Raw genomic sequence first — 27,975 nt, 5'->3', positions numbered from 1 at the left:
GAATGGGGGGAGAGAGAGAGAGAGACAGACAGACATCGATGTGAGAGAGAAATATCGATAGGTTGCTTCCTATAGGTGCCCTGACTGGAAATCAATCTTGCAACATTTTGGTGTATGGGACCAATCACCCAGTTAACAGGAAAAATACATATTATCTACATTCTCATTTCCAATCCTTGGGTATGGCTGGACAGCATGTTGGTTGGAGGCTTAGTTGAGAAATTGTATATAATTCAGGTAGAAGAAATTTCTGATTAAAATTAAATTTACCAGTGTTCTAAATGATGAGTGTTTTATGTTTTAAAGAGAATAATGTCTAATACAGTAGGAACTTATCTATGTAGAGATTGTCTTTACATAGATAAGTTCAGTCTTCTTCGGGAATGGGGTGAGGGGAGTGAATCTTCTGAACTTAGAAAACCAATTCTCAGACGTTGTCTTCATTTCTTTGTTTCTGTCTCTTTTGACCTTGAAGGTATAGCATGTTTGTTTTATAGGAGGGAACAAATAGTCAACTTGTACTTCAGCACAGTGCCTTTGAAAGCAGAGAATTTATCTGTTGACATTAGACGTTAGACATTGGACGATTGCTGCTGGTGCCACTCTAACAGGATAGATTCAATAAGGGCCTCCTTTTTTTGCATGGTTGACTCCTGAGTTAGAGTCCAGTGGAGGAGGTGGGAAGAGGACGGGATGGTGGGGGCAGGTTGCATATGACTAGCGGAGCCTGCAAAGGGAGACCAGGAAAGTGGATGTTGGGCACATTTGACTTACTGAAAGGCAGGCAGTCTTTGGTTCCCACTAAGACTCATCCAGAGGGTAATTCTCCATACACAGAAATGGAATTTAGTCATCTATAATAGAGTTAGTCATCTTATAATCAGTTATCCTGTGACAAAAATTTTTATTGTTCCAGTAAGAATCAAAGGGTAGAAGAATAAGAAGTTTGTGATATTCCTAAAATAGAAAATGGAGTTGTGACTAGAAAGGATGAGTGGAAGAAAATACTGATTTGGCTGAACAGTATTAATTTGCCCTTTTGTTATTAATACTAGATTATAAGGAAAATTTTTGAAATATTTGTCAAGACTTGCTATTATGGCTTTGTAGGGGACTAAACAAATATAGACCCTTTGCCCTCTATAACCACATAGGAAACATGGATAAAATACACAAGAAATATAACAGAGTCAGAAAGAAAGGAAGGGAAATCGTTAGATGCCAGAAATTAATAGTGACTCTCAATGAAAATTTATGGAGATTCCCTTATTTCTGCTCCAAAAATCATTGAAAAGTTAGGACATTTTTATGAGGAAATGTGATTGATTATATATATTTTTCGGAGGGTAACTTTGACATTTACAACTTAGCCATCAAATTAGAAGCAATTATTATAAGGTATTTTAGATCTTAGGGAAAAATTAGAAGTTTTTTCCCCGAACGCAGTCTTATCTTCTGAACAGATTTGTAATTTGTCAGTCTATAAATCCCTAGACTTATAATCCTGTTATTTTTATTTCTTCTAGATATAAATGAATTTAGTCCTCCTTATTTTAAGCAGCAGATGGGTAATACTTCAGAACTAGCGCTAAGACTTCTATAAACTAAAATTTTTGAAAAGTGTCATTCTTTGACTTCAAAGGTTTCACAGCACAAGTTAGTGTTTACATGAAAAGAATTTGTCTGCGTTTGTTGCACATTGTATTTCCAGTGGCATAATTTTTCATTACATTTTATCTTAAGTATAAAAGGGCTGTTGAATTGCTTAGCAGTTGTAGAACTCACTCTGGTAGATGGTTGCATCTGATAATATTTTGCTGCCTCTGTACACTGCCCTGAGTTTAGTCATTATAAATCCTGATGTGCCCTTTCTTCTTGGATATTTATGCCCACAGAGTTTTCTTTCCATGTAGGGATTTCATTGGGCTTGTTCTGATTCTGTGTCTTCTACAGTACAATCTACCTTGGTTCTAAGGAAAGGTGGTAATTTGATCTCACTTTATATTTTACAAAAAGACCATTTCTTAAAGTTCTCAAACTAATCTTCAGTCATGATTAAGATCTATTCAGTAGTCTGTTTCAACAATTGGTATAGGCACTTGGCTTTCCTCTTACCACATTTCTGGTAAAAGTTGCATGTTTCCTGCCAGTATGTTCACCCTACAAATAAAATGTCTTTGCAGCTTTGACTGAACTGGGTTGTAAATTTCTAAAGAATAGGAGTCATATTATAATACTAATTTAGTGTATCCTGCAATGCATAGTATAGAAAATAATACAATAATTAATAAACAGCAATACAAGAATAAACTGTGTTTAACCTTCTCACAACTATAGACCTACTTTTGCCCCAACCTGCATAGTAGTTTTATTTGGCTGTCCCATCATCAATTTTGTCAGGGTATAGGGAGAGAAGTAAAGAAGGTGCAAGAACATTATAGTGAAAAAAATTACTGAATATAGCTACTGTGATTTTTAAAATGTCATTCATAAAGAATTTTAGTTTAATATCACTTTAAATGGTGGAAAGGGAAGACTAAAACTAGAGGTAGCATCATATAGTAGCTAAGAGCACAGACTGACTAAAGCCTTATTCATAATCTGGTTCAAACCCTGGCTTTGTAACTTATTAGCTCTGGGACTTTGAGTAAATAAATTACTTACTTAATTCCTTAATTTATTTAAATTCTCTGTGCCTTAGCTTCCTCATCTATAAAATGGGGATAATAATACTAAACTCACAATCTATATATATAAAAGCCAAGCGTCCAGAACAACCAGAACGACCGGTTACTATGACGTGCACTGTGGCCACCCCACCCTGGCTGGCCCGGCCCCCCCAATCAGGGGTGGAGCCGGCCAGCCAACCTCCCATGGCCCCTCCCCCTGACTGGCTTGGCCCCCGATTGGCCCCCCACCCTGATCAGAGGCGGGGCTGGCTGGCCAATCTTTCATGTCCTCTCCCCCACACCGGCCAGGCCCTGATCGGCCCCCAATGGGGCGAGCAGCCGGACCCCACCTGTGCACGAATTTGTGCACCAGGCCTCTAGTATTATTATAAGTTAATATACATAAAACACTTAGAACAATGCCTGGCACATAATATGTAATGTATTTACTTAATAAAAATGTAAAGTACTGTTTTAAAACATTTAAAAATTATTTTTATCTTTTCAGAGATTGGATTATTACTGTTTGCATATCAGCCTTCTTCATTATACTAATCTAGGGTAGGACAATTACTTTATTTATTTCTAAAATTGAAAAGTTGAATCTCTAAACACTTGAGCTTTCTGCAGCAACCTTCTCATATAAAACTTATATTGATGTTTTATATAAACTTTAAATAGGGATTGAGATAAAAGATACAGGAAACAAAATCAGAGTAGCAAATTTTGTGGGTTTTTTTTCACATTATACCCATTCTGTAGTGCTCTTTTGTGTGTTTTAAATGTGTCATATCCTCTGCATGTAAAGTCTAAGAACCTTACAAATCTACAGGTGTATTTTCTATCCCCTGTTCTTATTATAATTGCCACATTATAAACTTCATGATATGTTACAATTTATTAGACAGTCATATTTTAAAGAAATTAAGAAATAGTCATTTATATTTATACACGTATTTACTCATTCTGGTATCATGTATTTCACCTTGAAGATTTGAGTTTACATACTGTGTTATAATTTCCTTAAGCTTATAGATATTGCTTTAGCATTTCTTGTAGTGTAAATCTGTTAGCACCACGTTCTTAAGTTCTCATAGTTATCATCTGAAAAATGTCTTTATTTCACTTTTGTTTTGAAGGATATTTTCACTAGATATAGATTTCTAGGTTAACATGTTTTTCCTTTTAGCATTTAAAAAATGTTCATTTGTTTCCTGACCTTATTGTGTCTGATGAGAAGTCAGTCATAATTTTTATTGTTATCACATTGTATGTAATATATCACTTTTCTTTAGATGCTTTTAAGATTTTTTCTTTTTCTTTTCTTTCTCTAATTGCAATTTGGTTCTATTGTACCTAGTATGAGTTTCTTTGAATTTATCCTCTGCAAGTTTTCTGACCTTCTTGAACTTCTAAATTTTTCTCTTTCATCAAATTTGGAAACTTTCAGCCATTACTTTTTCAAATGCTTTTTTTCTCTCCATTTATACATATGGTATTCTTTTGTTATTGTTCCAAAGGTCCCTGAAGCTCTGTTCATTTTTTTCATTCTTTTTCTCTGTTCTTCAGTTTGTATATGTTTTATTGCTCTATCTGTTAAGACATCTTCAATCTGCTTTTAAGTTCCTTCAATGAAATTTTATTCCAGATTTTTAATTATAGAATTTTTATTTTGTTTTTTTTTAAAAATATATATATTTTATTGATTTTTTACAGAGAGGAAGGGAGAGGGAGAGAGAGCTAGAAACATTGATGAGAGAGAAACATCGATCAGCTGCCTCCTGCACACCCCCTACTGGAGATGTGCCCGCAACCAAAGTACATGCCCTTGACCGGAATCGAACCTGGGACCTTTCAATCCGCAGGCCGATGCTTTATCCACTGAGCCAAACTTGTTAGGGCTATTTTGTTCTTTTTATAGTTTTTATTTCTCTGCTGAGATTTCTTTCTGTTACATGCTGGGAATATATTTCCCCTTTTGTCCTTTAGCATAGTTATAGCTACTTTAAAAATCATTGTGTTCTATTTCCAATATCATGGATTATCTTGAGGCAAGTTCTTAGTAATTTCCCTCTCTCGATTATGGATTATACTTTCTTATTTGTTCATATCTAGTAATTTTGGAATGTATCTTGGACATTGTTTATGGTATGTTGTAGAGACTCTGGATTCTGTTACATTCTTTTGAAGAGGCTTTTTTTATTTACACATCAAGCAGTTAACTTGACTGATCTCAAACTCCCAATTTTCCTCGGTGGTGGCAAGCAGCTGGGCTTAGTTGGGCTGCTTAGTGTCTGCTCCATAGATGTGTAATTCAAGTCAGCCTAACATTTGGACAGAGTATATAGAGGTCCCTCTCTGACTCTCTCCTTTTCTGTGATTTCCCTGTACTTTTTCCAACTGGGTGCTCACTTCAAACACTGTCTTCTGGTTCTTCAAGCCAGGAAAACTAGGTTTTCTGCATTTGTTTCTTTTTGTGGTACCAGCTGGGGCTTCCCTTCAAGCTAAAGCCTGTTTAAAAAAGTAAAAGGAAACTCATGTAGTGCTGTTTCCTTCTTCCAAACATACTCCTTTATTGTCTGCTTTTGGTCTGTATATACTGCCTTCAGATAGTTGGGTTTTATTTGTTTTGTTTTTGTCCAGAGTTTATAATTATATGTGAGAGGATTGGTTGGATAGGCAATACTTGACCACTACTAAAGCAGAATCTAAGATTTAAATTGAAATGAGGATAACTAACTCTAATGTTTTACCTTTTTGTACCTTAGGTACCCACTTAGTGGCATGATTTTACCAACTTTTAAAGAATGGATTGAAAATACCCTTGGCGTAAATTTGGAGCATAAAACTACCTCGAAAGTAAGCAAATAAGAATGCTTATGAATATGCTTAACTCTGTGTGTACGTGTATGTTTAATTCTAAATTAATTAGATTTATCTTTGTAATTTGTTATAGTTGTTTTAATTCATGTTTTTTTTTGTTTGTTTGTTTGTTTAGAAGTTTGCTAGTTATAGTGACCTTGTTAGGGTGTAGTTTCACTTTTCTGTAAGTGGGGTTAGAAAACTCCACCCTGTATACATATCAAACCAATGACATTCTTAGTATTTATGTTATTATGATTTTATTATTTATTATTATTTGCTATGGCATGGTATTCTGCATGTCCCTCTAACTGGCTATAAGTTCCATAAGTGCAAGGGCTATGGTTAACACTTTATTCTCCATTATATCCACCTCCGCCATGTTATCAGTGAGTACTTATTTGATTTATTTAGAAATCCACTGATACATTTTATTCTTGTAATTAAACTAGGCTAAACAATTAATTCTTTCCCTCCCCAAACCAAATCTTTTAACTTTTCTTAAAATATCTCTTTTTTAATCTCCTTAATTCTCTCTCTTGACTATTTGTAATTTCTTTATTTACATTGATGCAATCTATATACCATATTCAGAAATTTCACCAGTTTTATTTACATGCACCTTTTTTTTTTTTCATGTTTTTGAGCCCTTTTCAATTTTCATTAACTTAACAAACTAGGGATCTGCATGTTTTGTTGGAGGTTCTTTTATTTCCTTCCACTATAGGGTAGATTTCATGAGGCCAAATTTTTTTTCCTATTTAACTGACCACTGTCTCCCCAGGGCCTAGAACAGAGCTTATGTTATACACTCAATAAATATTTATTATCTAAATATATAATAATCCCACAGGAGGTTGGATACTGAAGTCCCTTATACAAAATACTGTAATATTTGCTTATAACCTATTTTTGCATATAATCAACAGCAGGGTATGCCTACATATCACTTCATTCTCATGGATTCAGCTTGGCCCATTACAAATTCAAATTTTGCTTTTGTGAACTACCAGGGACTTAAAAAAATTTATTTTTATTTTTTTATCTACCATTGGTTGAATCTGTGGATGCAAAACCCACAGATACAGAGGGCCAACTATGTGACTAAAAATTAAATAGAGGTCCTTAATAAGATACTAAAAGGCTGTAACTATCATATATTTTTCTTTACATATTTTTATATTTTCTTTTTTCCAAATTCTATATCATGGTTGTTGTTTTTCTTAACAGCTTTGATTTGAGGAGCCATTTATAGATTTCTTTCTATATGCTAGGTAATATTAGGTGCTTTTCACAAAAATTATCACATTTAACCTTCTGTCCTAATGGCAGCTGTATAAATTTGGTGATGATAAAATCTAATTTAATAGACCCAGAAGCCAAAGCCCACAGAAGTTGGGTGACTTGCCCAGTGTCAGATAGCTTTAAAGTTGAAGATTAATTTTTCTAGTTACCTGTTAGTTGAAATTAAGTATCAAGTTTATAATTATGTTGTGAGTTTTAAAGCTATCCTATAAAATGGGTTTATAACTTATATTGTGAGTTTTTTTTGCTCTTCATTTTTAATTACAATTGTAGTATAAAAGATGATAAATTTTATCTATAGGTCAAGTTGCTTTCTTCTAATCTTCTTATTTTAAAATTGAAGATTTGAGACTTTGCTATCTTCCTTGTTCTTGATTGTAAGCTTTAGAAATAATAAAAAGGTGGACCGTAGAAGTAAAAGAGGAAACCTAAGGTTTCTATAAGTTATGTTATAGAATGTGATTAACCAGACCATTTCCAATTTGTAACTATCACAAGGTTGGTTTCCATACATATTATTTGATATTTTCATACACTTCTGTCTTAGTTTGGATATAAAAACATTTTACATTTTATAGTCACTCACCTTAACAGAGGCATTCAAAATTTATTTTATAGAAATAAACCAAAGAAACCTATTTTATTTTCTAGGCATCCTTAAGTCCTAGTGATACACCTCCTTCTATTGTAAATGAAGATTTTCTTCATGAGCTTAAAGAAACTAATATTTCATATTCACAAGAAGCAGATGATCGGGTATTTAGAGCTCATGGTAAGCAATTTTATATAAACGCTATTTTTTTTAATTTTTTAAAAATTTCCTGTAATTTAAGATGTTTTTTCATTTTATTTTTTAAACCACAAAATAGGTCATTGTCTTCATGAGATATTTTTGCTCAGGGAAGGAATTTTTCATCGAATTCCTGATATAGTTTTATGGCCAAGTAAGTTTTTCTTTTTCTTGTCTTTTTAATTTAGTATTGTTAAATTTTAAGTAAATTTAGTATTGGAAATATGTAATTTTTAGCATATAAGTTGTGAAAAATAAAGCTGTATTTTTAAAGTTTGCTAGAGGTCATAAAGTTCTTTCTTGATCTGATCATCCAGATTGATTTTGTTGTTGATTATTAAGTCTTCATTTTTAATTAATTAATTACCATAAGGAGATCAGTTGAAATAAATATCATATTGGGAGGTTAGTAGAAACATGTATTTTTGTTTAATTTAAAAGCTTAAAGAAGTTAGTAATAATGATATATTCAGACCATTAATTAAAATAATTAAACTCTTAATTAAAATAATTGATTACTGCAAACTAATAATAATTTGTTGATATCAGCTGGTGAGCTAAAAAAAGCATGGTGATCAGATGGTAAAGCAAGTTATTTAATAAACATATTGTCTTTGATATGAATAGTTAAATTTTGAGAAATTAATTTCAGTTTTTTGGCTTGATATAGATGGTAGATGAGCTTTCTGTTGTTATTTTGCTCTGCTAATGCAATATATTTATATATATGGTTTTTACACCCATCTCTTCTGTCAGAAAATTTAAAGCAGAACAGGTATATTGTTCCTTACTGTCCATAATTGCCTTTTTTAGAAAGTTCCACTGATCTTCTGATCCATTTTCCTCTTTACACTCTATAAAAGAAGTATATAAAGTATGTTTTTTAAATGGCTTATTCATGGACTCTCAGTTCTTAGATGTGATCCTTCTATTTTGCAGGGAGTATCTGAAAGAAAAGTCATACTTTAATTTGGGGATAGGAGGGAGGTGTCATACATAGCAGGAATGTCCAAGATTCTGTGTAGCTGAGATGAAATTACTTTCCTATACTTGTGATGTATATTTTTCTGTGTATTTGGGAATAGTATGGAATAAATTTTTGGTCTCTGTTAGTTTAGAAATTTAGCAGCTCTGATAGTTTAGAAATTTACAAAAGAATTTGTGGGTGAAAGTATGATAAGGAACATGATATTTACATAGTTTAAGTGTCCCACCACATGATACATATTAATTATAAAAATTTTAGAGTGGAGAAACCTAGCAGGTACTATATTACCAAATGGTGAAAGTTAGCATTACTAGAAATGCTGCTTGTCTACATTATGCACCTTCAGACATAACATGCTGAGAAAGGCACATTACTACTGCGGAATTCCTGCCAAAATGTATAATCTGAATTTAATCATGAGAAAACATCATACAAACCCAAATTGAGGGATACTCTATGAAATAACTGACAAGTTCTCTTCAGAAGAGTCAAGATCATAATAGTCAAAGATAGACTGAAGTACTGTCTCAGATTAAAGACGATTAGGGGACATGACAATTAATGCACTGTGTGATCCAGGTCTAGAAAAGAGAACATTAGAGGAATAGTTGGCCAAATTTGAATAAACTCTGTAGATTAGTTAATAGTATTCTATCAGTGTCAATTGCTTGGATGTGATAATTGAACTATAGTTATATAAGACTAGAGGCCCGGTGCACGAAATTCGTGCATGGGGGGGTGTCCCTCAGCCCAGCCTGCACCCTCTCAAATCTGGGACCCCTCGAGGGATGTCTGGCTGCCCGTTTAGGCCCGATCCCCATAGGATCGGGCCTAAACGGGCAGCCAGACATCCCTTTCACAATCCAGGACTGCTGGCTCCCAACTGCTCACTTGCCTGCCTTCCTGATTGCCCCTAACTGCTTCTGCCTGCCAGCCTGATCACCCCCTAACCACTCCCCTGCCAGCCTCATTGCCCCTAACTGCCCTCCCCTGCAGGCTTGGGCCCCCCCAACTGCTCTACCCTGCAGGCCTGGGTCCCCCCCAACTGCCCTTCCCTGCATGCCCGGTCGCCCCCAACTTCTCTCCTCTGCCAGCCTGGTCACCCCTAACTGCCCTCCCCTGCAGGCTTGATCACCCCCAACTGCCCTCCCTTGCAGGCCTGGTTCCTCCTAACTGCCCTCCCCTGCAGGCCTGATCCCTCCCAACTGCCCTCCCCTGCTGGCCATCTTGTGGCGGCCTTCTTGTGTCCACATGGGGGCAGCCATCTTGTGTCTTGGAGTGATGGTCAATTTGCATATTGCTCTTTTATTAGATAGGATGTATTTGCAGATGCTCGGTGAAGGAAATTTTTTTGTACCATTTTTGCAACTATTTTGTAAGTATGAAATTATTTCAAAATGAGAAGTTAAAATTAAAGATAAATAATGAACAGTTTGTTTTAGTATAGCTATTTCATATGTTAATGAGAAAAGGTTACTTTATAGCCCCATATTTTGCAGGATTACCCAGAATTTATTTATGTTTCTGTGATTAATTTACTTTTTCTTTTTTCAACAGCATGTCATGATGATGTAGTTAAGATTGTGAATCTAGCATGCAAATATAACCTTTGTATCATACCATTTGGTGGTAGGTATTGTGTCTTTTGAATTTTAATATATAAATTTGATTTTTCAATTTAAAATATTTGTATTTTAAATACTTGTGCCATCCACGGAAAACAAATATCTTTGTAATTATAATAAGCTTATTCTGAAAAATTGTTATGCTCCTCACTTCTGTTCACCTAAGAAGTGATATACCCTTAGTTCATGGCTTCTTTTCCATATGTATCCTAGTTGAAGCTGTGACTTTAATGCATAAGTAAGAATATGTTCCTGCTTTAGTAATTGCTTTCTAACCTTTATCCTTATGGAGAGAATATTTTTCAAAGGTTAAATATACCCAACATAAACATTTGAGAAGGAATATAATGCAGCATAAAAGATCAACAAGGACACTGATGACCAAATCAGTATCTTTTAATAATGAGAATTAATACTGTTTTACACCTTAAGACAAATTTGTTCTTTTTTGATCTTTTGTTAACCACATTATTTAAATAACTTTCACAAGCCAAAGGAAATTGCCTTTACTGACTGAATTGGCTATGATGGAATGGAAATGAGATCCCCAAAAATTAGAAGCTTCATATTCTTTCTTCAACTGATATTTCCAGTTGAATTAATAAAACAATGAATTCAACTTTTTCTAATCAAAAGCACTACAGTGCTACTTTTTTTTTGTTAAACCTCACCTGAGGATATTTTTTCATTGCTTTTAGGTAAGAGTGGAAGGAAGGGAAGGAAGGAGGGATACAGGGAGGGAGGGAGGGAGGGAGGGAGGGAGGGAGGGAGGGAGGGAGGGAGGGAGGGAGGGAGGGAGGGAAAGATAAATATGGATATGAGAGAGACACAGATTGGTTGCCTCCCACACACTCTGACCAGGCCAGAGATCAAACCTGTAACCCAAGTGCATGCCCTTGACTGGAAATCGAACCCACGACCCCGAACCACACCAGTGAGGGTTACAGTGCTACTTTTAATGCAATATTTTTCCAATTTTAAATGAATGACAAGCAAAATACTGGTTACTGAGCACAGGCATGTTTTTAACAGACAATTCGTGGTCTCACCTTGTAAAATTAAGCTGAATCTCATGAATCAGCACCCTCTACAGTTCTTACCTTGTATCAAAGTGACTTCCACATTTTTTCTGTCCAAAACGCTTGGAAGTACCAATTAGGAATTTATTCTGATATATGTTGATATAGATGTGGTTAAGAATTAACAACAGTATATTCTATATTGGTTTCAAGAAATTATTTTTCCTTTGACAGCAAATGTTAATGGAAAATAGGAGTACATTGTTTAAATACTTCTATGTATTATTTACTTTATATTAAAATCACTTTTCACCAAAGAACATACAAATTTGTTTTTGAATATCATACAGATAATTATAACTTGTTTTTATTCTAATGGTTTTTATTAAAACCATTTTTACATGAGGATATAAGATATTATATTAAGTGATAAATGAATCTCATAATTATGGCAGAAAGGAGGTAATGGTGTCTCTAGTTTTATAGAATAGGTATTTTTATATTTTATTTTAAGCTATCTTTCCACAGTAATCATTAGCGTAGAACTTTACTAATCATGTTTTTGGAGTTTCACAAATTGCTAGGGGCTTCAGTTGAGTGTGCCCAGGGGATAAAGCCACATTGTTTTCAGCCCCATAATAGTTCTTCATTTTGGCACACAGCATAAAATAAAAGTGAGTTTGCTTTTAGTGTGTTAGCATTTACAAATGACATTTTGCAAATTAGATGTAGGTATTATTTCCGTAGCAGGCCTATTTGTGTTAGGGATTAGCCATATGTATATAAGTTGTTGTTTTCTATTTTGGCAGGAGGAACAAGTGTCTCATATGGCCTGAAGTGTCCTGCAGATGAGACAAGAACAATTATTTCTTTGGACACTTCACAGATGGTATATGATTATTAAGATGCATTTGAAAATAGTGTTTAGTTTAAAAATTGTATTTTGGCTCAGTCTTAGTTGTCATCATTAAAGGATATATTGTCCATTTTGTTTTAAATTAATTTTGTGTTTATATTTACCCTTGTGTTCAGGTTTCCAAAAGCTAAGCTCACTCTTACTGTAAGGCACATATCTTGATGGGTTCTACCAAATTGGCAGGTGAAATTGATGTTTGAAAATCATGGATTGGAATATTGATGCAATACATTAATTTGTTAAAAAATATATTAGTTAATTAAAACAATATTAGCTAAGGTTAATTTGAATCACCAAAAACTTGTCCTTCAAATTTTTACTAATGCTGTTGCATTTTTTCTTTTGGAAAAATAGAGGAGCTAAGTAATTTTAATGATAGGATAAATTTTTGCAGTTTTGGCCATTGTGTCCAAGAGTTGGATATTGTGGCCTGTAAACTTTTTAAAATATATATTTGTATTCATTTCAGAGAGGAAGGAGAGGGAGAGATGGAAATATCAATGATGAGAGAGAATCATTGATTGGCTGCTTCCTGCATGCCCCCTGACCAGGAATTAAACCGTTACCTCCTGTTTCATAGGTCAATGCTCAACCACTGAGTTATACACCAGTTGGGCTAAACTTTTAATTTGGGTATGAACTTTATCTTTGTATAGTCAACGATATTCCTGGTTACATATTCCTCATTATAATAAAAAATAAATTTTTAAATCTTCACCCGAGGATTTTTCTCCATTGATTCTGGAGAGAGAAGAAGAAAGAGAAACATCAATGTGAGAACATCAGTCGGTTGCCTCCTGTATCCACCCCCACTGGGGATTGAACCCGCAACCTGGTTATATGCTTTGACTGGTAATCGAACCTGTGACCCTTTGGTGCACAGGATAATGCTCTAACCAGGTGAGCCACACTGGCCATTGTAAAAAGAATTTTTTTATAACTGTTTAATTTGAAATTCTCTTAAACACCATTATTGGTTTTATCTTTCTTTTTTTCTCTACTATTTTAAAGCAAATTCTGGTATTTTGCTACTTTACACCTAAATATGTGCATCTCTTTAATTACCTAGTCAACATTTAGATTTTCTAGTTGTCTCAAAATTTATGTTCATTTGTTCAAAAGGGGATTCATACAAGGCCCATGTTAACTTTTGGTTGTTTCCTTAAGTCTAATTGTGATTGAAGCCTTATTTTTCCTTTTTTAATGCTACTGACTTAGAGAAACTAGGTTATTTGTAATATAGACTATGTCATATTTTGAATTTACCTATTGCTTTTTCTTGTTATCATTGAACTCTTCTAGATTCTGTATGTTCTCTAAACCTGAAGTTAGATGTAAAATCTAGTTAGCTTTAGGCCTAGCTTTTAATATATTTTTTAAGCAAGAATATGTCAAAGATGATGATATGCTTTTCTGTGTCATGTCACATAGAGAGGTACATAATAGTTGTCCACTTTTAGTGTTGCTAAAATTGATTAGCAAGTTCAGATAGTGACAGCCTGATTATCCTACTACAAAATTACCCATCAACCTTTGTCCTCATCCCAGAGTTTAGAAAAGAGAGTTTCCTGTGGAGATAGCTTAAAAGTAATTTATTCTGGAATTGACTTTGGAATGTGTTTGAATTTCTGGCTCTTTATTTTACTATGTATACATTTAGCTCTAAATCTGTTACTAAGTGTTTAAAATTGAGACAGTAATACTGTGGAAGGTTATTGTGAAGATTAAATGAGGTAATATATGTGGAAGTCTTTACATTGAGTAGATGCTTAAAATTCTGTGGCAGAATTTTAAATGTTAGGTTTCTAACCATTTATTTTGTAGAAAAACCTTATATATTCACTGACTTTAACATTGGAATCTCTCTAATATTATAATGGATGTATGGTCCTTATAATTGTGTTTTACATTGAAGTATATAAGCTGTATCTGTGCATGATTTGCACAGTGTACTTCTGATGCAATATGTACAAAATATGACAAAAATTAGTTATACCAGTTTTCTACTTAAATATATAATACTAAGACCTTTTGGCCTTGAAAGTTTTATTGTTGACTTGTATGACATAGTATATAGTGGATGTAATAAGGTAACCAATATATTATCTTTATGTTTCGCTTTTAGTGTCCATAAGGTGGTTTCTAAATTTATCTTCATTAGTTTGTTTTTTATTCTACTAAAAATATCTTTGGACTCCTGGTAAATATAAGGTATATAATTAATACAACTATATAATTGCTTCAAGAACCACTCTACTGGGGGAGAAGATGTATATAAATTATTATAATACTAGAAGCCTGGTGCACGAAATTCGTGCCTGGCTGGTGATCAGGGCCGATTGGGGCCTTCTGGCTGCTGGCCGGGGCCTTCCTTCCAGCTCCCAGCTGGGGCCTTTCTTTGTTCCGTGCTGCCCCCTGGTTTCAGTGCACATCATAGCTAGTGATCAAACTGCCGGTCAAACTCCTGATGGGACACTTTTCATATTAGCCTTTTATATATATAGACATATACATAGATAGATGATAGATAGATAGATAGATAGATAGATAGATAGATAGATAGATAGATAAGGTTCCATCAGATTACTAAATTTTGTCTTTTAACTTTACAGTTGAATTACTTTTGTTTAGCTGCCATAGGGCCAAAAGCTTTATTTTGCCATAGCTATATTGAAATCACTATTGTCTTATTTTGAGAGTATAATGATGGTTTTATATAACATAAAAAGTACATTCACATACATCATTTTAGTTAATCTACATATATAAAAGCCAAGCGACCTGAACACCAGAACGACTGGTTGCTTTGACCCTCACTGCAGCCCCGATGGCCCCCCCCGCCCTGATCGGGAGCAGGGACGGCCGGCCAACTGCCCACGGCTCCTCCCCCCAGCCGGCCCTGCCCCAATCGGCCCCAATCTGAGTGGGCTGGCTGGACCCCACCTGTGCATGAATTCATGCACCGGTCCTCTAGTATTTATCATAACCCTGTGAATTAAGCAGTGCAGCTATTTGTATGTGTCAAAATTTGGAATATAGGCAGCCTGAGACTATTTTCATATTATCTATTGTGTTCTTTCCTATTGATTATTAACTAGACTTATGTGCATTAGTTATTGCCATGAAATTGAACATATCAGAGTGCAAAGAAAGCTTCTCTGGGATCCAGAGGAAGATTCTGTATGTTACCTGATTGCTCAACCAAACAGAAGGGGAACAGAATCTGCTCTTAATAGTATGAAGTAATTCATCAAGATTCATATATATAAGAATTAGGTCAAATAAGAATTAGTATTATAACAATTTATATACACTTATTTGACAGGCATACATTTACTAAGTTGAACCAGATGATAGTTTCTTCTTTTCAGCAGAAGGCAGGGATGTGCTTTGTTTTTTAGCAGGGGTCTGTGGTTCTGCTTTGGTCTATGACATCTGTAGGGGTGTCATTTATAGTATTCAAATGTCTTTGCAGGTATCTTTTTCTAATCTCAGGTGGACATCTTCTGATATTCTTAGATATGATTGCTAACTGTAAACAATAGTGTAGATAGTATTTGCAAAATGACAGGAACTGTGTATACTAACCTTTTTATGTGTAGTATCTCATTTAATTTTTACAGCAACCCTGTGAATAGGTATTGCTATCTACACTTTACAAATAAGGAAACACTAAGCTTAGACAGTTAAATAATTTGCCCAAGATAAGAGGTATACTTTAATTTAAATTAATATCTGAATGAAGACAGTCTGTGTTTTAAACCAACTCTTGTTAATATACTGCCTATGTTATATCTGTCATGTATATTCAGGGATAAATGGAGCTTTCTGGTGTGAGTAACCCTACCTGCCTAATTGCTCTCTTGTCACTTGCTGCTTTCAGTTAGGAAGTTCTCTTTCATGTCAATAGTTCATGGAGATGAGACCTTTTTATTCCTTTGCAACAGAATCGAATCCTCTGGGTTGATGAGAACAATCTGACAGCTCATGTAGAGGCTGGCATAACAGGACAAGAATTGGAAAGACAGGTATGTTATTTATTTAGTTAAAATTTTCAAAACTGGCATGTGTCCCCTCTATGAATGAAGTACCTTTCACAATACATTCACTGAACAAATTTGTTCAGTTTCTGTTGTGGGTCAGGTATTAAGCTAGACACAGTAATGAATGACACCATCCCCTACACTTGGATAGCTTATGTTACATTACGATAGAAAGGTCATTAGACAGTTATGATTCAGAATGAGAATATGTAGGTGAAGGCTAAATGTGGTGTATTGTGACTCATCAAATGGGGTTAGGAGGAAAGGAGTTGGACAAAAAATGTATCACAGAAAATGCAACATTTAAATGAGACTTCAGGGTGAGTGAGAATTAGCCAGAAAGTAAATGGGGTTGGGGAGAACAATCCAGTACATGAACAATCATGTACAGAGGCTTTATAGGCAGCTGTTGCTTTTGGGGGCCTGCAGGTAGCTGAGTATGGCTGAGATCTAGTGTGTGTATATCGAGTGGGTGAACCTGTAGTAATGGTAAAGGATGAAGGTAGGAAAACATGAAGAGGTGAGATCATAAAGGGCCTTATAAAGCCCCATTTAGAAGTTGAACATTATCTTTGTAATTAGATACTTCTGGCTACTGTGTGAAGGATGGATGGAGCATGTAAGAGTAGGTTCAGAGGATGCTGCAATAATTCAGACAATTGCTGATAGTGACCTGAAATAAAGTAGTAAGAATGAAGCAAAAAGGAACAAATTGGACATAGCATTTTCGGAAGTTGGTGATAAATTGTATCAACTGGGTAGATGTTGATATTTGCTACTTACTAAACTTCTTAATGTATAATTTCATTGAAAACTGCTCATCATGTAGTTAATGAAACTTTTGGGGGGATCCTAATTAATTTTTTTAAAACTTTAGGTTCCCTTTATGGTTTCTAAGCAGGCAATTATTAAAATGTAGTGGTTCCTTCAACCTCCTCAAACATGAGTAAGATATAACTCAGCTTTTATAAATGAAAATTAGAATGTCCAGTTTGTTGTTGATGTTATTACCACTTTGTTCAACTTGGGTTACAGAGACCCCTTCCTCTTTTTAATAGGACTTTGAGGGAGATGTGACATACTTATTGATCTTATTTTTTTTTCTTTTTCCTTCTTTCTTGGTAAAGAGTTGAATGAAATTGGTATGCCAGCAAACAATTCTAGATGAAAGGCTTTGAAAAAAATTATTAAACTGTTTACTGTCTTTATTTTTTATTTTAATGCAATAAAAACAGAGAACTGGAACATATTTGTTGAGACAGTGTTAAAGATCTTCAGTAAGTCAAGGTTTTATATAAGTTAGCATAATTAGATTTGCTAATTATTATAGTTTCAGTGGGCAGAATAATAGTACTTAATGAAAAAAAAACACTAAAAAGTCCTATATTAGTCTTCCGTTATGCCTGAATGATGCATTATCAACAAAGCATTTTTTGAAAATAAAGGATGGCCTTTCATGTCTCCAATTTTATATTTTTATTATGGTATTTGATGTAGTATTTTAACCTTTCCAAGTTTTCTTTTTCTTAAAAGGTTAGATTTAAAATTCAAGGAACATATTTCTTTGAGATTTAAATGAAAGTTTCTTTGAGTAAGAACTTCTGGTATTTTACTTACTAGTTCATTTCTCTAAATAAAACTTTCTTTTTTGCTTCTAGTAGACTATAATATAGTTTCTACATCTGTTTTGATCCCAATTCAAGTTCTTCCTTATTAAACTCTGTGTCCTTCAGTTTCTATTTCAGTTGAGGTAACCAGCTAAAAACATCCTGCTTTTTCCTTTTAGAAGTTTTAACATTACATATATATTGTAGTTGTGTAGCACAGATTTTAACCTTTTTAATTTTTAAATTACATTGATATTAAAATATATGAAATTTAAGGAGGTCACTAACATGTCAATTATGAATTTTGGGAATTTGCTTTTAGGCTTATTAAATCTTTGGCTACTTCATTTTATTAGTTAATAGCCTGGGGATGTGTGACTTATATTTTTCCTGCCTATGGACTCATTTCCCTATGCTTCAATTTCTTTCTTCATCTATAAAATGAAGATAAAAATTCCTCTACATAAGGTTTTCGTTAGGATGAAATACATTAATAACCTAAAGTCTTTTATCATTGCACTAATTTTTATTGATCACTGTTTTTTATTCAAATACAGCTGACTTTAAGTATTCCTCTATAGCCAAACTCCCAAATTTATATCATCATCTCACACTTCTTTCATGAACTCAAGACTTGTATATTCAGTTGCCTAGTTGATGTCTCGATTTGCATATCTAATACGCATTTTAGACAAAAGGTCTTAAACTAACTCAACATTTTAAAATTGAATTTGTTTTTCTCCATGGTTGGCTTTTTCTGTAGTCTTTTCATTCTCAGTTGACGGAATTCAGTACTTTGGGAAGCGTGGGCTTAAATCCTTGGAATCATTTATTTTTATTTAGTTGTTTTATAATGGTTTTATTGAGATATAATTGCCATGCAATAAACTGCACTCATTTAATATCTACAACTTGAGAGATTTACAGTTAAGATGGTGGCATAGGTAAATGTGGTACTCACTCTCCAACAACCACATCAAAATGACAACTAAACTAGAGAACAATCATCACTCAAAACCATCTAAAATCTAGCTGAATGGAGGTCCTGCAACTAAGGATTTAAAGAAGAAACTACATGGAGACTGATAGGAGGGGTGGAGACCTGGAAAGGCTGGTCCCACACCCACATATGTTGGTTTAAAATTGGGAGAGATATCTTGGTTGTGGAGGGACCCCCTGAGGAGCAAGGGGTCCCAGCCCACACCAGGCCTCCCAGCCTAGGGTTCCAGAGCTAGGAAGAGAAGTCCCCATAACTTCTGGCTGTAAAACCAGTGGGGATTGTGGTTGAGTGAAACAGGGCTCCTGGTGTCCTAGGCAATTTCATGCACGGACTTACTGATACTCAATCTGAGCTCCAGTACTGGAGCAGCAGCTTGAAAGGAACCAGGGACATACGGGGAGGAACTGAATTGTCTGGCATCAGGGCAAGAGCTGGTGAGGGGGGAGGGGCAGAATTATGCCAGGCAAAAGTACTGGAAGGGTCATTTTTCCTTTTCTGAGCCAACCCCCACAGAGTCAGCAGGCAGACACTATATCTGAGTCTCCATCAGCGTGGCTTACACTGTTCATCCTACCCTGGTGATTTCCTAAGATTCTGCCCCACCCAACTTGTAAGCCAACTCATGCTGTTTCCAATGGCTTTTTCATAGAAATGGCCTGTCTTGGCTCATGCTTCAGACTTGCCTAAAATCTCTGAAACAAGCATCATCTGGCCTCTGTGTACTCTGTAACTCTTGCTAAGTGGCCTCAGACCTCGCAGTAGTGGCAGCTAGCTTTGGTTCACAGCTTGGTCTCTCCCGGGCACCTCTAAGCCCAGAACAAGTAGCAGCCATCTGCAGATCACTCTGTAGCTCCTGCCAGTAGCCCCAGGCAGGGCACAGACCATGGCTGACCTTGCACATACTCGATAGCTTCAGACCACCCCAGATTACAATCCTACTGCCTCCATGAGTGATACACTCAATGGGTGGACTCAGTGAGCACCAAAGCCCCCTGAAGCAAGTCCTGCTCCATAGAGTTGGTTCTTGCACAGTAGTTCCTCTGCTATAGTAGTAGCTGGTCCTTGCAGCTGATTGGCCTGGGGGTCAATCTCTTCCAGTGACATTAACAGCAATCGAGGCTCAACAACAATAGGAGAATGCACACAGTCCACACAGGTGCACCTCTAGCGCTCAGCTTGGGTGAATGGGGAGGCTGTGCTACTGGGCCCTTCAGGACATTTCCTTTACCAAGTCTGGGAGACATAGCAGCTCTACCTAATACATAGAAACAAACATAGTGAAGCAGCCAAAATGTGAAGATAAAAAAAACAGGTCCCAAATGAAAGCAAAGGAGAAATATCCAGAAAATGGACTAAATGAAATGAAAGCTAGCAAACTACCAGATACAGAGTTCAAAACAATGGTTATAAGATGCACAGGAGACTTAATGACAACTTCAACAGCATAAAAAAGAACATAGCAACCATAAAAAAGAACCAGTCAGAGATGGTTACACTAACTGAAATAAAGAATAATTTACAGGGAAGCAATAGTAAAGTAGATGAAACCAAGAATCAAATCAGCAATTTGGAATATAAGGAAGCAAGAAACACCCAATCAGAACAGGAAAAAAAAAGAAAAAGACTAAAAAAACAATTAAGATAGTGTAAGGAGCCTCTGGGAAAACGTCAAGTATACCAACTTTCACATCATGGGGGTTCCGGAAGGAGAAAACAGAAAGCAAGAAATTGAAAACCTATTTGAAAAAGTAATGACAGAAGACTTCCCTAACCTGGTGAAGGAGATAGATATAGAAGTCCTGGAAGCACATAGAGTCCCAAACTCTGTATGTGCTTATAGAAATAATTTAAATGTGTATTTAATTATTTGCTTCTGTATAGGTAATGTGGAGATTTTGTCTTGAGAATATGTGAAAACTACCTATTCAGTACCTAGCACATCTAAGTTTCCATGAATATCTTTTCTTTTCCTTCTATTTTTAGAAAATTTGAGAAGCAGTAGTCTTTTGAAAATAAATAATATGAATATAGATTGTTTGGAAATTAGGAAAGAAATATAACAGTTTTATAATCTTCATTTTAACCTGTTTTGTCATGTATTTAAGCTATCTTCTTGTGGGTGGTTATTAACCTCTTAAAATTAAATAAATATATTAAATATTTAGTGAAAAAATTCTATTATGTGACAATTGATATATTTTTAAACCTTGTTTTCCTAGCAACAAACCTAGAAAAGGTAAATAATTTGCATTGTTGTGTGAGAAAGCTAACAAATTATATTTAACCAATTGGCTCTCAAATTTTGGATTACAACTTTCATACCATCTATCTAATAATAGGGTAATATGGAAATTGGTCGGGATGCCTTCACATAATGACCAATCAGTAGGCTGCGTGCGCAGCAGGAGCAGGTGAGCAGGGACTTGAAGCTCGCGTCCCCGCCCCCTGCACCAGGCCCCCGGGATGTGAAGCTCTCGTCCCCACCCCTTGCACCAGGCCCCCCAGGATGTGAGGCTCGTGTCCCCGGCAACGGCCCCCTGGGACATAAGGCTCGCATCCCCACTCCTGGCAATGGACCCTGGGACGTGAGGCTCTCATCTCCACTCCCGGCAACGGGCCCAGGGATGTTAGGCTCACCTCCCCGCCCCTGTGCCGGGCCTCCCAGGATGTGAGAATCGCGTCCTCGCCCCTGGCAAAGGACAAAGGGCAATATTAAAATATTTCCTCCAATTCCCTTTTAATGTGTACAAATTTCGTGCACCAGGCCACTAGTACTTAAATATGTGGATACAAACATAGCTGACATATTCTACATCTATGCATGGGTTACTTGAAAAATAGAAGCAGTTGCTTAACTGGATGACTATCAAATGGTCAACACAGATTGATGAGCTTGAGTGCAGTAGACAGTGGGTATGCAGATGGTGGTGTCTGTACTGTTTGACATGAGATGGCAGAGTCTTTAAAATGATTTCAGTGGGATGGCTTTGGTGTTGCAGTAAAGGGCATCCATTCAACCTCAGGTGCTGTGCAGCTGGCAAAGCCAAACTAATATAGAAAAATGAGAAACAAGTGACTATTTAATGTACAGGAATGCACAATCTGCATTACAAATAAATGACAGTATTACATGCAGGAAACCTGGCCAGATGGCTGTACATTAAAACACATGACTCCTAGAGAGAATTAAGTATAGGCAATTTGCTTGGGTTTTCTGCAGGCCTGCTGCATATTATATTAGGGTAGGGGAAAAGAGATTAAGTGCTTTATTTATTGAAAGTGTTTAGGTGAAGTTGGCAGTTGTTTAAGCATAATCTGATCTCCATAAGTATTTACATGGTCTCTTTGTGGAAAAAAATAATAGGCTGGGTAGTTGGCTTTAAAATAAAAGGATATAAGGAGTAAGATTGTCTTGTGAACTTGTGAAAAATACAACTGTCTTTGGATCGCATCTTAGTGTTGTAAAGTTTTCCTTGATGCAAAAGCTTAAACATTTTTTTTTTGGACAAGTATGATGTAACAAGTATTTCTTTTTGTATATAGGTTTTAATGAATCTAAATTCCAGTGACATATGGGGATTTAAAAGTGGGAAGAGTTAACATGTTGAGTGCTTTGTGAAATGGGACAATTTTCACTAGTAAAACATTACATGTTTGTTTTTCAGCTTAAAGAAAGTGGTTATTGTACAGGTCATGAACCAGATTCCCTGGAATTCAGCACTGTGGGAGGATGGGTATCTACTCGGGCATCAGGCATGAAGAAGAATATCTATGGCAATATTGAAGACCTGGTAAATTTTTTTGTAGTTATTGTATAATCATTGATTAATATATAGAGATTATTATAAAGTGATGGAAGCCTTTAAAATTTAGTTGGGTGGTGGAGTCCCCTCAGAAATATACTTCTTTTGATTATGGTAACACTGACTGTGCAGTGGTCATTACTCAAGGGTGCTCCTTTTCAAGTGATTGATATTTAAGCTTGGTAAATGTTTCATAGTATATGACATAAAATATATAAATATTGTTTGATAATCCTCATGGAGCTTCAGTGTTCAACTCTACCAAGATTTTATTCAATTTATTTAGATGATCTCATCATTGTTACTCTTTTGCCTTAGGAGATTTTTATATTTTTCTGAAAAAATAATTTTTCTATATAGAGTTCAAGAGCCTGAATGAAAATTTTCTAGTGAGTGGCCATATAACCTCTAGTGTTTTGTGTGCACACCATTTTGTTTTACTGATCTGGTGTCAGTGCTCTTAACAGTTATTATTATTTTTTAAAAATATATTTTTATTTTCAGGGAGGAAGGGAGAGGGAGAGAGAGAGAGAGAAACACCAATGAGAGAGGATCATTGAATGGCTTCCTCTTGCATGCCCCCTACTGGGGATAGAGCCTGCAACCTGGTTATGTGCCCTTGACCGGAATCGAATCCGGGACCCTTAAGTCTGCAGGCCGACGCTCTACCCCCTGAGCCAAACCAGCCAGGGCTGACAGTTATTTTGATAATAGTGTAACTATGGGCATTCTGGTTAGGAATTAGGTATTGTTTGTTCCATTTGTTCTTTTAGTAGTTGACCTGATAGTTGTGTGACCTTGTGCAAATTGGTTCACCTTTCTAAACAAGTTTTCTCCTCTGTAAAATGGAACAAATTATAGTAATTGCTGTATAGAATTATAAAAAGTAAAGGACGTAAAATGAAAATTCTTAGCAGTTCCTGGTATGTAGTAGGTGCTTCAAAAATGTTAGTTTCCTTATCAGCAATATTTTGATAACAATTTTAAATAACTTTATGAGACTATTAAAGTTATGTTCCTAACATTATTCTTAGAGTTACTTATCTTTGCTTTTCAAATCTAAAGTTTCAACATTTTTATCAATATCTTCATTACCGGAAATACCAAATCTTTAATGAATTTTGGTTCTTTATAGTTACATCAGAAATTTAAGACTTTAAGTGTCTGTATTATGAATACTTTTTAAAATTTTACATTACCCTGTTTATATATATTTTTACTGATATTTTAGAAATCAAAATTTTCATTTTGCAATAAAAATAAATTCAGTTTCAGAGAGAGAATTTGATCCTTTTGCTATTGTATTATTAAGAGCTTTATCAGAGTTAGCAAATATTTGACAGATTGCTATATTTAGTACTACTAAAGCATGTAATTTATTTTCATCCTTTTTTAGAGAAATTTAAGGGCCATAAATTATAAGCATATATCGTAATGTACTTATTTGCATTAATAATTACTTAGCATATTTTACTTTTAGCATAAATTTTTTTATAATATATGATTTCCACTGAAACTCTTAATTTACATTAATTGCTTTTATGAAAACTACTGAAGTTGATATATTCCTTTATGTGGTTAGAGTAGAATTCATGAAAAACATTAAATTTCTTGTGTTAAAAATATTTCTCAAAATTATGCAATATTGTTGCATAATTCTTTCAAGTACAATAAGTAATGATACTAATACCTATTTAGTTGTTTGAAAAAAGCTGAAGATGGTTAGTATAAATTTTTAATATTATAACCTGAAAATTGAGATGTCTTGGTGCTTTCTGTATGTTATGGGATAAACTTTTCATCTTACATTCTGGTTGCTACTTGTTTTTAAGGTCATTTTAAGAAATTCTAATTATAGTCCAACTCAAATATTTTTTAACCTAATGGTTATCTCTTCATAAATGATTTCCTGATCATTTGATTAAATGATTATGATTTTTATGGTTTGCTATAAAGTTGAAGCTCTTGGCCATCAGCAATAATCCATTGCTTCTGTAAAAGATTTCTTGGTATACTATTCAGTTATTAAACATAGAAGGAAATTCAGATATGCTATTATATGAACTAATAAATAAAATAATTTCTAACACTTTTAATATCTTTGTACTTATCTTTACAGACCATTTTCTTGGCATGCTCACAAACACATATATATATATATGTGTGTGTGTGTGTGTGTGTGTGTGTATATTAATATAAAAAGGATCATATCATGTTTATTCTGCTTTTTATATTATTGACATGTTAATATGTAAATGAACATAGGTTTGCACCATCATTTAAATAGAGTGCATGTAATTCTTTTGTTGGTAATTCATAGTTTATTAAAGTAACTCCCTATTAATAAACATTTAAGTTGTTCTTGATTTCAAAATTATCGAAAACAAAGGGGAAAATATCCACTTTAGTAATACTTTCTAGCGTACATCTTTAAATTTTTTTGGGGGGGGTAAGTTCCTAGAGCTTGAATTGTTGGACAAGATGCTTAAACATTTTTAAATCTATGTATCCTTATAGCCAAATTGCTCTACAGGGATTTTGTGCCAGTTGACATTCCCACTAGCCCTATGAGAATCCTTATTTTATTAGACTATTTATATTTTGTCTTAATTTTAATTTATTTAATTGCTAGTAAATGTAAACTTTTGAAATGATCTCTTTGGCAATTTTTATTTCTTATTTTGTAAGTTGCTTATTGATGTTCTCTGCTCATTTTCTTCAACAGTATATGGACTATTTTTATTTATTTGTTCAAAAATCATTCTAAAAATGTGTTGGATTTTTACGTAACCATTTTGGATTCAGATCTCAGGAACTATTTTTGAATGACAACCCCTCCCCCACACAGTGTACTTACTTTTTCACCTGTGTGAAACATATCTCACAGATATATCACACACATGTCTCTCTCCCTCTTTAACTCAGTCACTGGATCTCCCTCTTCATCCCATCTTTGACCTGATCATAATTAATACTTTAATCTTTTCACTCTTTCTTACTAAGGAGGCAGATTAGCTACGTTGAAGGAGGGGATAAGGCAAGAATATATATATTTTTAGAATTCTAAGCAGTGTTTGAGTTGAATGATAATGTTAAATAAGTGAAATATTGAACCTATTAAAATATAATCATTGCTTATTTTTTCTGTCCTTTAGTTCTTTGCTACATAGATAACCCAAGACTAAATTTGGTTAAAAGAAATGTGCTTAAGCTGTTCCTAAGATAATGAATATATCTAAACCAATAAGAATCTTAGATTGATTTGTCCCTCTTTTAAAATTTATAAAATTTATTTTTAGTTTAATAATTACTAAAAGATATTAGAATTCTGAAGGGCAGCAACATTTATTATCTAACCCAATATTTAAAAAGTAGTGTTTTATATAAATATCTGGATGTGTGTACACACACAACAGTCATTGATAAATGGCTAGAACTTACATCGTGCATTGTATTAAACAGGTGGTTCATATAAAAATGGTAACACCTAGAGGTATAATAGAAAAAAGCTGTCAAGGACCTCGTATGTCAACAGGCCCTGATATCCATCACTTCATCATGGGATCTGAAGGTAAATATAACTGCAAATTTATTATGAAAAATACATGTTACTGACTCAGTTTTATGAGTATCTGTGATATTGTGATATCAGATATTTGAAAGAAAGACATATTTATTTAAATAATGATATTTTTTAAGTTTCATTACTTTAGTACTTCATAAAGTTTTTATTATGAGAACATCTTATTAAATTTCCTTTTACATTTTACTTTTTTATAGTTTTAGAGACAGCTTGGTCTTTTGGTTTTATTTGATTTTTCTTTTAGAGTTTTTAATAATATTAAGAAAAGTTGTTAGGATTAAAAATATTCTTTAATGTCTGAATAATTATGGGGAAAGGGCTGATAAAGTGTTGTTTCATGTCTTGTCTTTCTATAATTATATCTGTTATTATTGCTATTTGCTTTGTTTAAGAAGTGGAAGTTAAATTCTGTTGATTCACATACTTTTAAAACTTATGTTGGTCTTTTATTTATTTCACTACTGAAATGGTATCCTTTGCTTGGCTACTTGATGTTGTGTAGATTAGAATGTAGTTCTCTGTTTTATTCCAAATATTTAATTTCTGTACCAATCAGAAAAAATACTAATCTTCCTTCTGTTTTGCAAATTATTATGTAAGCACTGTGAATTGAAGGTGAACATGTGCTCATTTTTTTAATTCTTAGAATTATATAAAGGGAAACTCCTTAAATGCAGAGAAATAAGATAAAACAGGGTTTCTAAATTAGCAGAGGAACTCATTACTAACTTCAGAAGGTGGTACAAGCTGAAAAAAAGATGGAGTTTGGAAACATTTAGTTATATGCATGGATAAAAACAGTTTATAATAACCTAGGGGGGTAAATTCTAACTTTTGACACTAATACCAAGGAGGGAAAAACACACTATGTGTCTTAGGACATGCTAGAGGTCAACTACTGAGTATGATCAGTGGAATAGTTTAGATCTTTTTCATAACAACCAATAACAAACTTTTGTCAAGGTATCTCCCCAGTTTACTCTTAATTTTCCAATTTTTATTTTTTATATTTTTAATTAAATTTATTGGAGTGACATTGGTTAATAACATTTTAGAGGTTTCAAGTGTACAAATCTAGGACACATTATCTGTATATTGCATTGTGTGCCCACAGTCATGTCTTCTTCCATCACCATGTAGTTGACCCCCTTTTCCCTTTATTACCCCCATTCCCCTTCCCTCTGGCAACCACCATAACTGTTGCCTGTGTCTGAGTTTTTGTTATTTGTTTTTCTTGTTTGTTCTTACTCCTTTTCTGATCAGTATACTCTTCTAAGGAAAAACAGAACAGTTTTAATGACAAAAATAAAATGTTAAATTCTTTTAAATAATACAGTTCTCTATTATTTTGGGACTTTTTGTACTATTGAATCATCTGAAAGTTAACTAAAAGTATATAACTTTTCCCAATAGATGTCAAATTGAATAACAATAAGTATCAAAAATGATAAATATAAATTATCTTTTCAAGTAACCACTTTAGACATTTTAAAAATCCCATTGATTAGGTACTGTGCTGGCACACTCAGGACACAGGTAATAATAGACCATAATAATACAGATTGATAAATTCTCTGATAGAAATAAACACTGGAAAATATAGGCAAAAGGTCACATGAATGGGTATTAGAAGACTTCCCAAGAGAAGCCATGCTCAAAGTGGTCCTTGAGGGTTGATAAGGAGAAAGTAATTTCAGACAAGGTTGAGAGATAAGGTTGGAGAGAATTGTCCTGCAGAGAAAACTGCATGTGGTCAGGCTTAGAA

At 34.4% G+C, this 27,975-nt stretch overlaps 1 protein-coding gene across 1 annotated transcript in view; it reads left to right on the top strand.

The window, feature by feature from the left end:
• Nucleotides 1-27,975, top strand: part of AGPS (alkylglycerone phosphate synthase) — a 126,332-nt gene that overhangs the window by 32,931 nt on the left and 65,426 nt on the right. The window contains exons 3-10 of the mRNA XM_079782053.1: nt 5,438-5,528; nt 7,488-7,608; nt 7,706-7,780; nt 10,172-10,243; nt 12,068-12,147; nt 16,122-16,202; nt 22,490-22,615; nt 26,090-26,198. Coding sequence (XP_079638179.1) covers nt 5,438-5,528; nt 7,488-7,608; nt 7,706-7,780; nt 10,172-10,243; nt 12,068-12,147; nt 16,122-16,202; nt 22,490-22,615; nt 26,090-26,198 — 755 coding nt within the window. The remainder of the gene's footprint in view (nt 1-5,437; nt 5,529-7,487; nt 7,609-7,705; nt 7,781-10,171; nt 10,244-12,067; nt 12,148-16,121; nt 16,203-22,489; nt 22,616-26,089; nt 26,199-27,975) is intronic.

This window comes from Cnephaeus nilssonii, assembly GCF_951640355.1.
Source record: "Cnephaeus nilssonii genome assembly, chromosome: 10".
Lineage (NCBI taxonomy): Eukaryota > Metazoa > Chordata > Mammalia > Chiroptera > Vespertilionidae > Cnephaeus > Cnephaeus nilssonii.
This window is presented reverse-complemented; position numbering and strand designations above follow the sequence as displayed.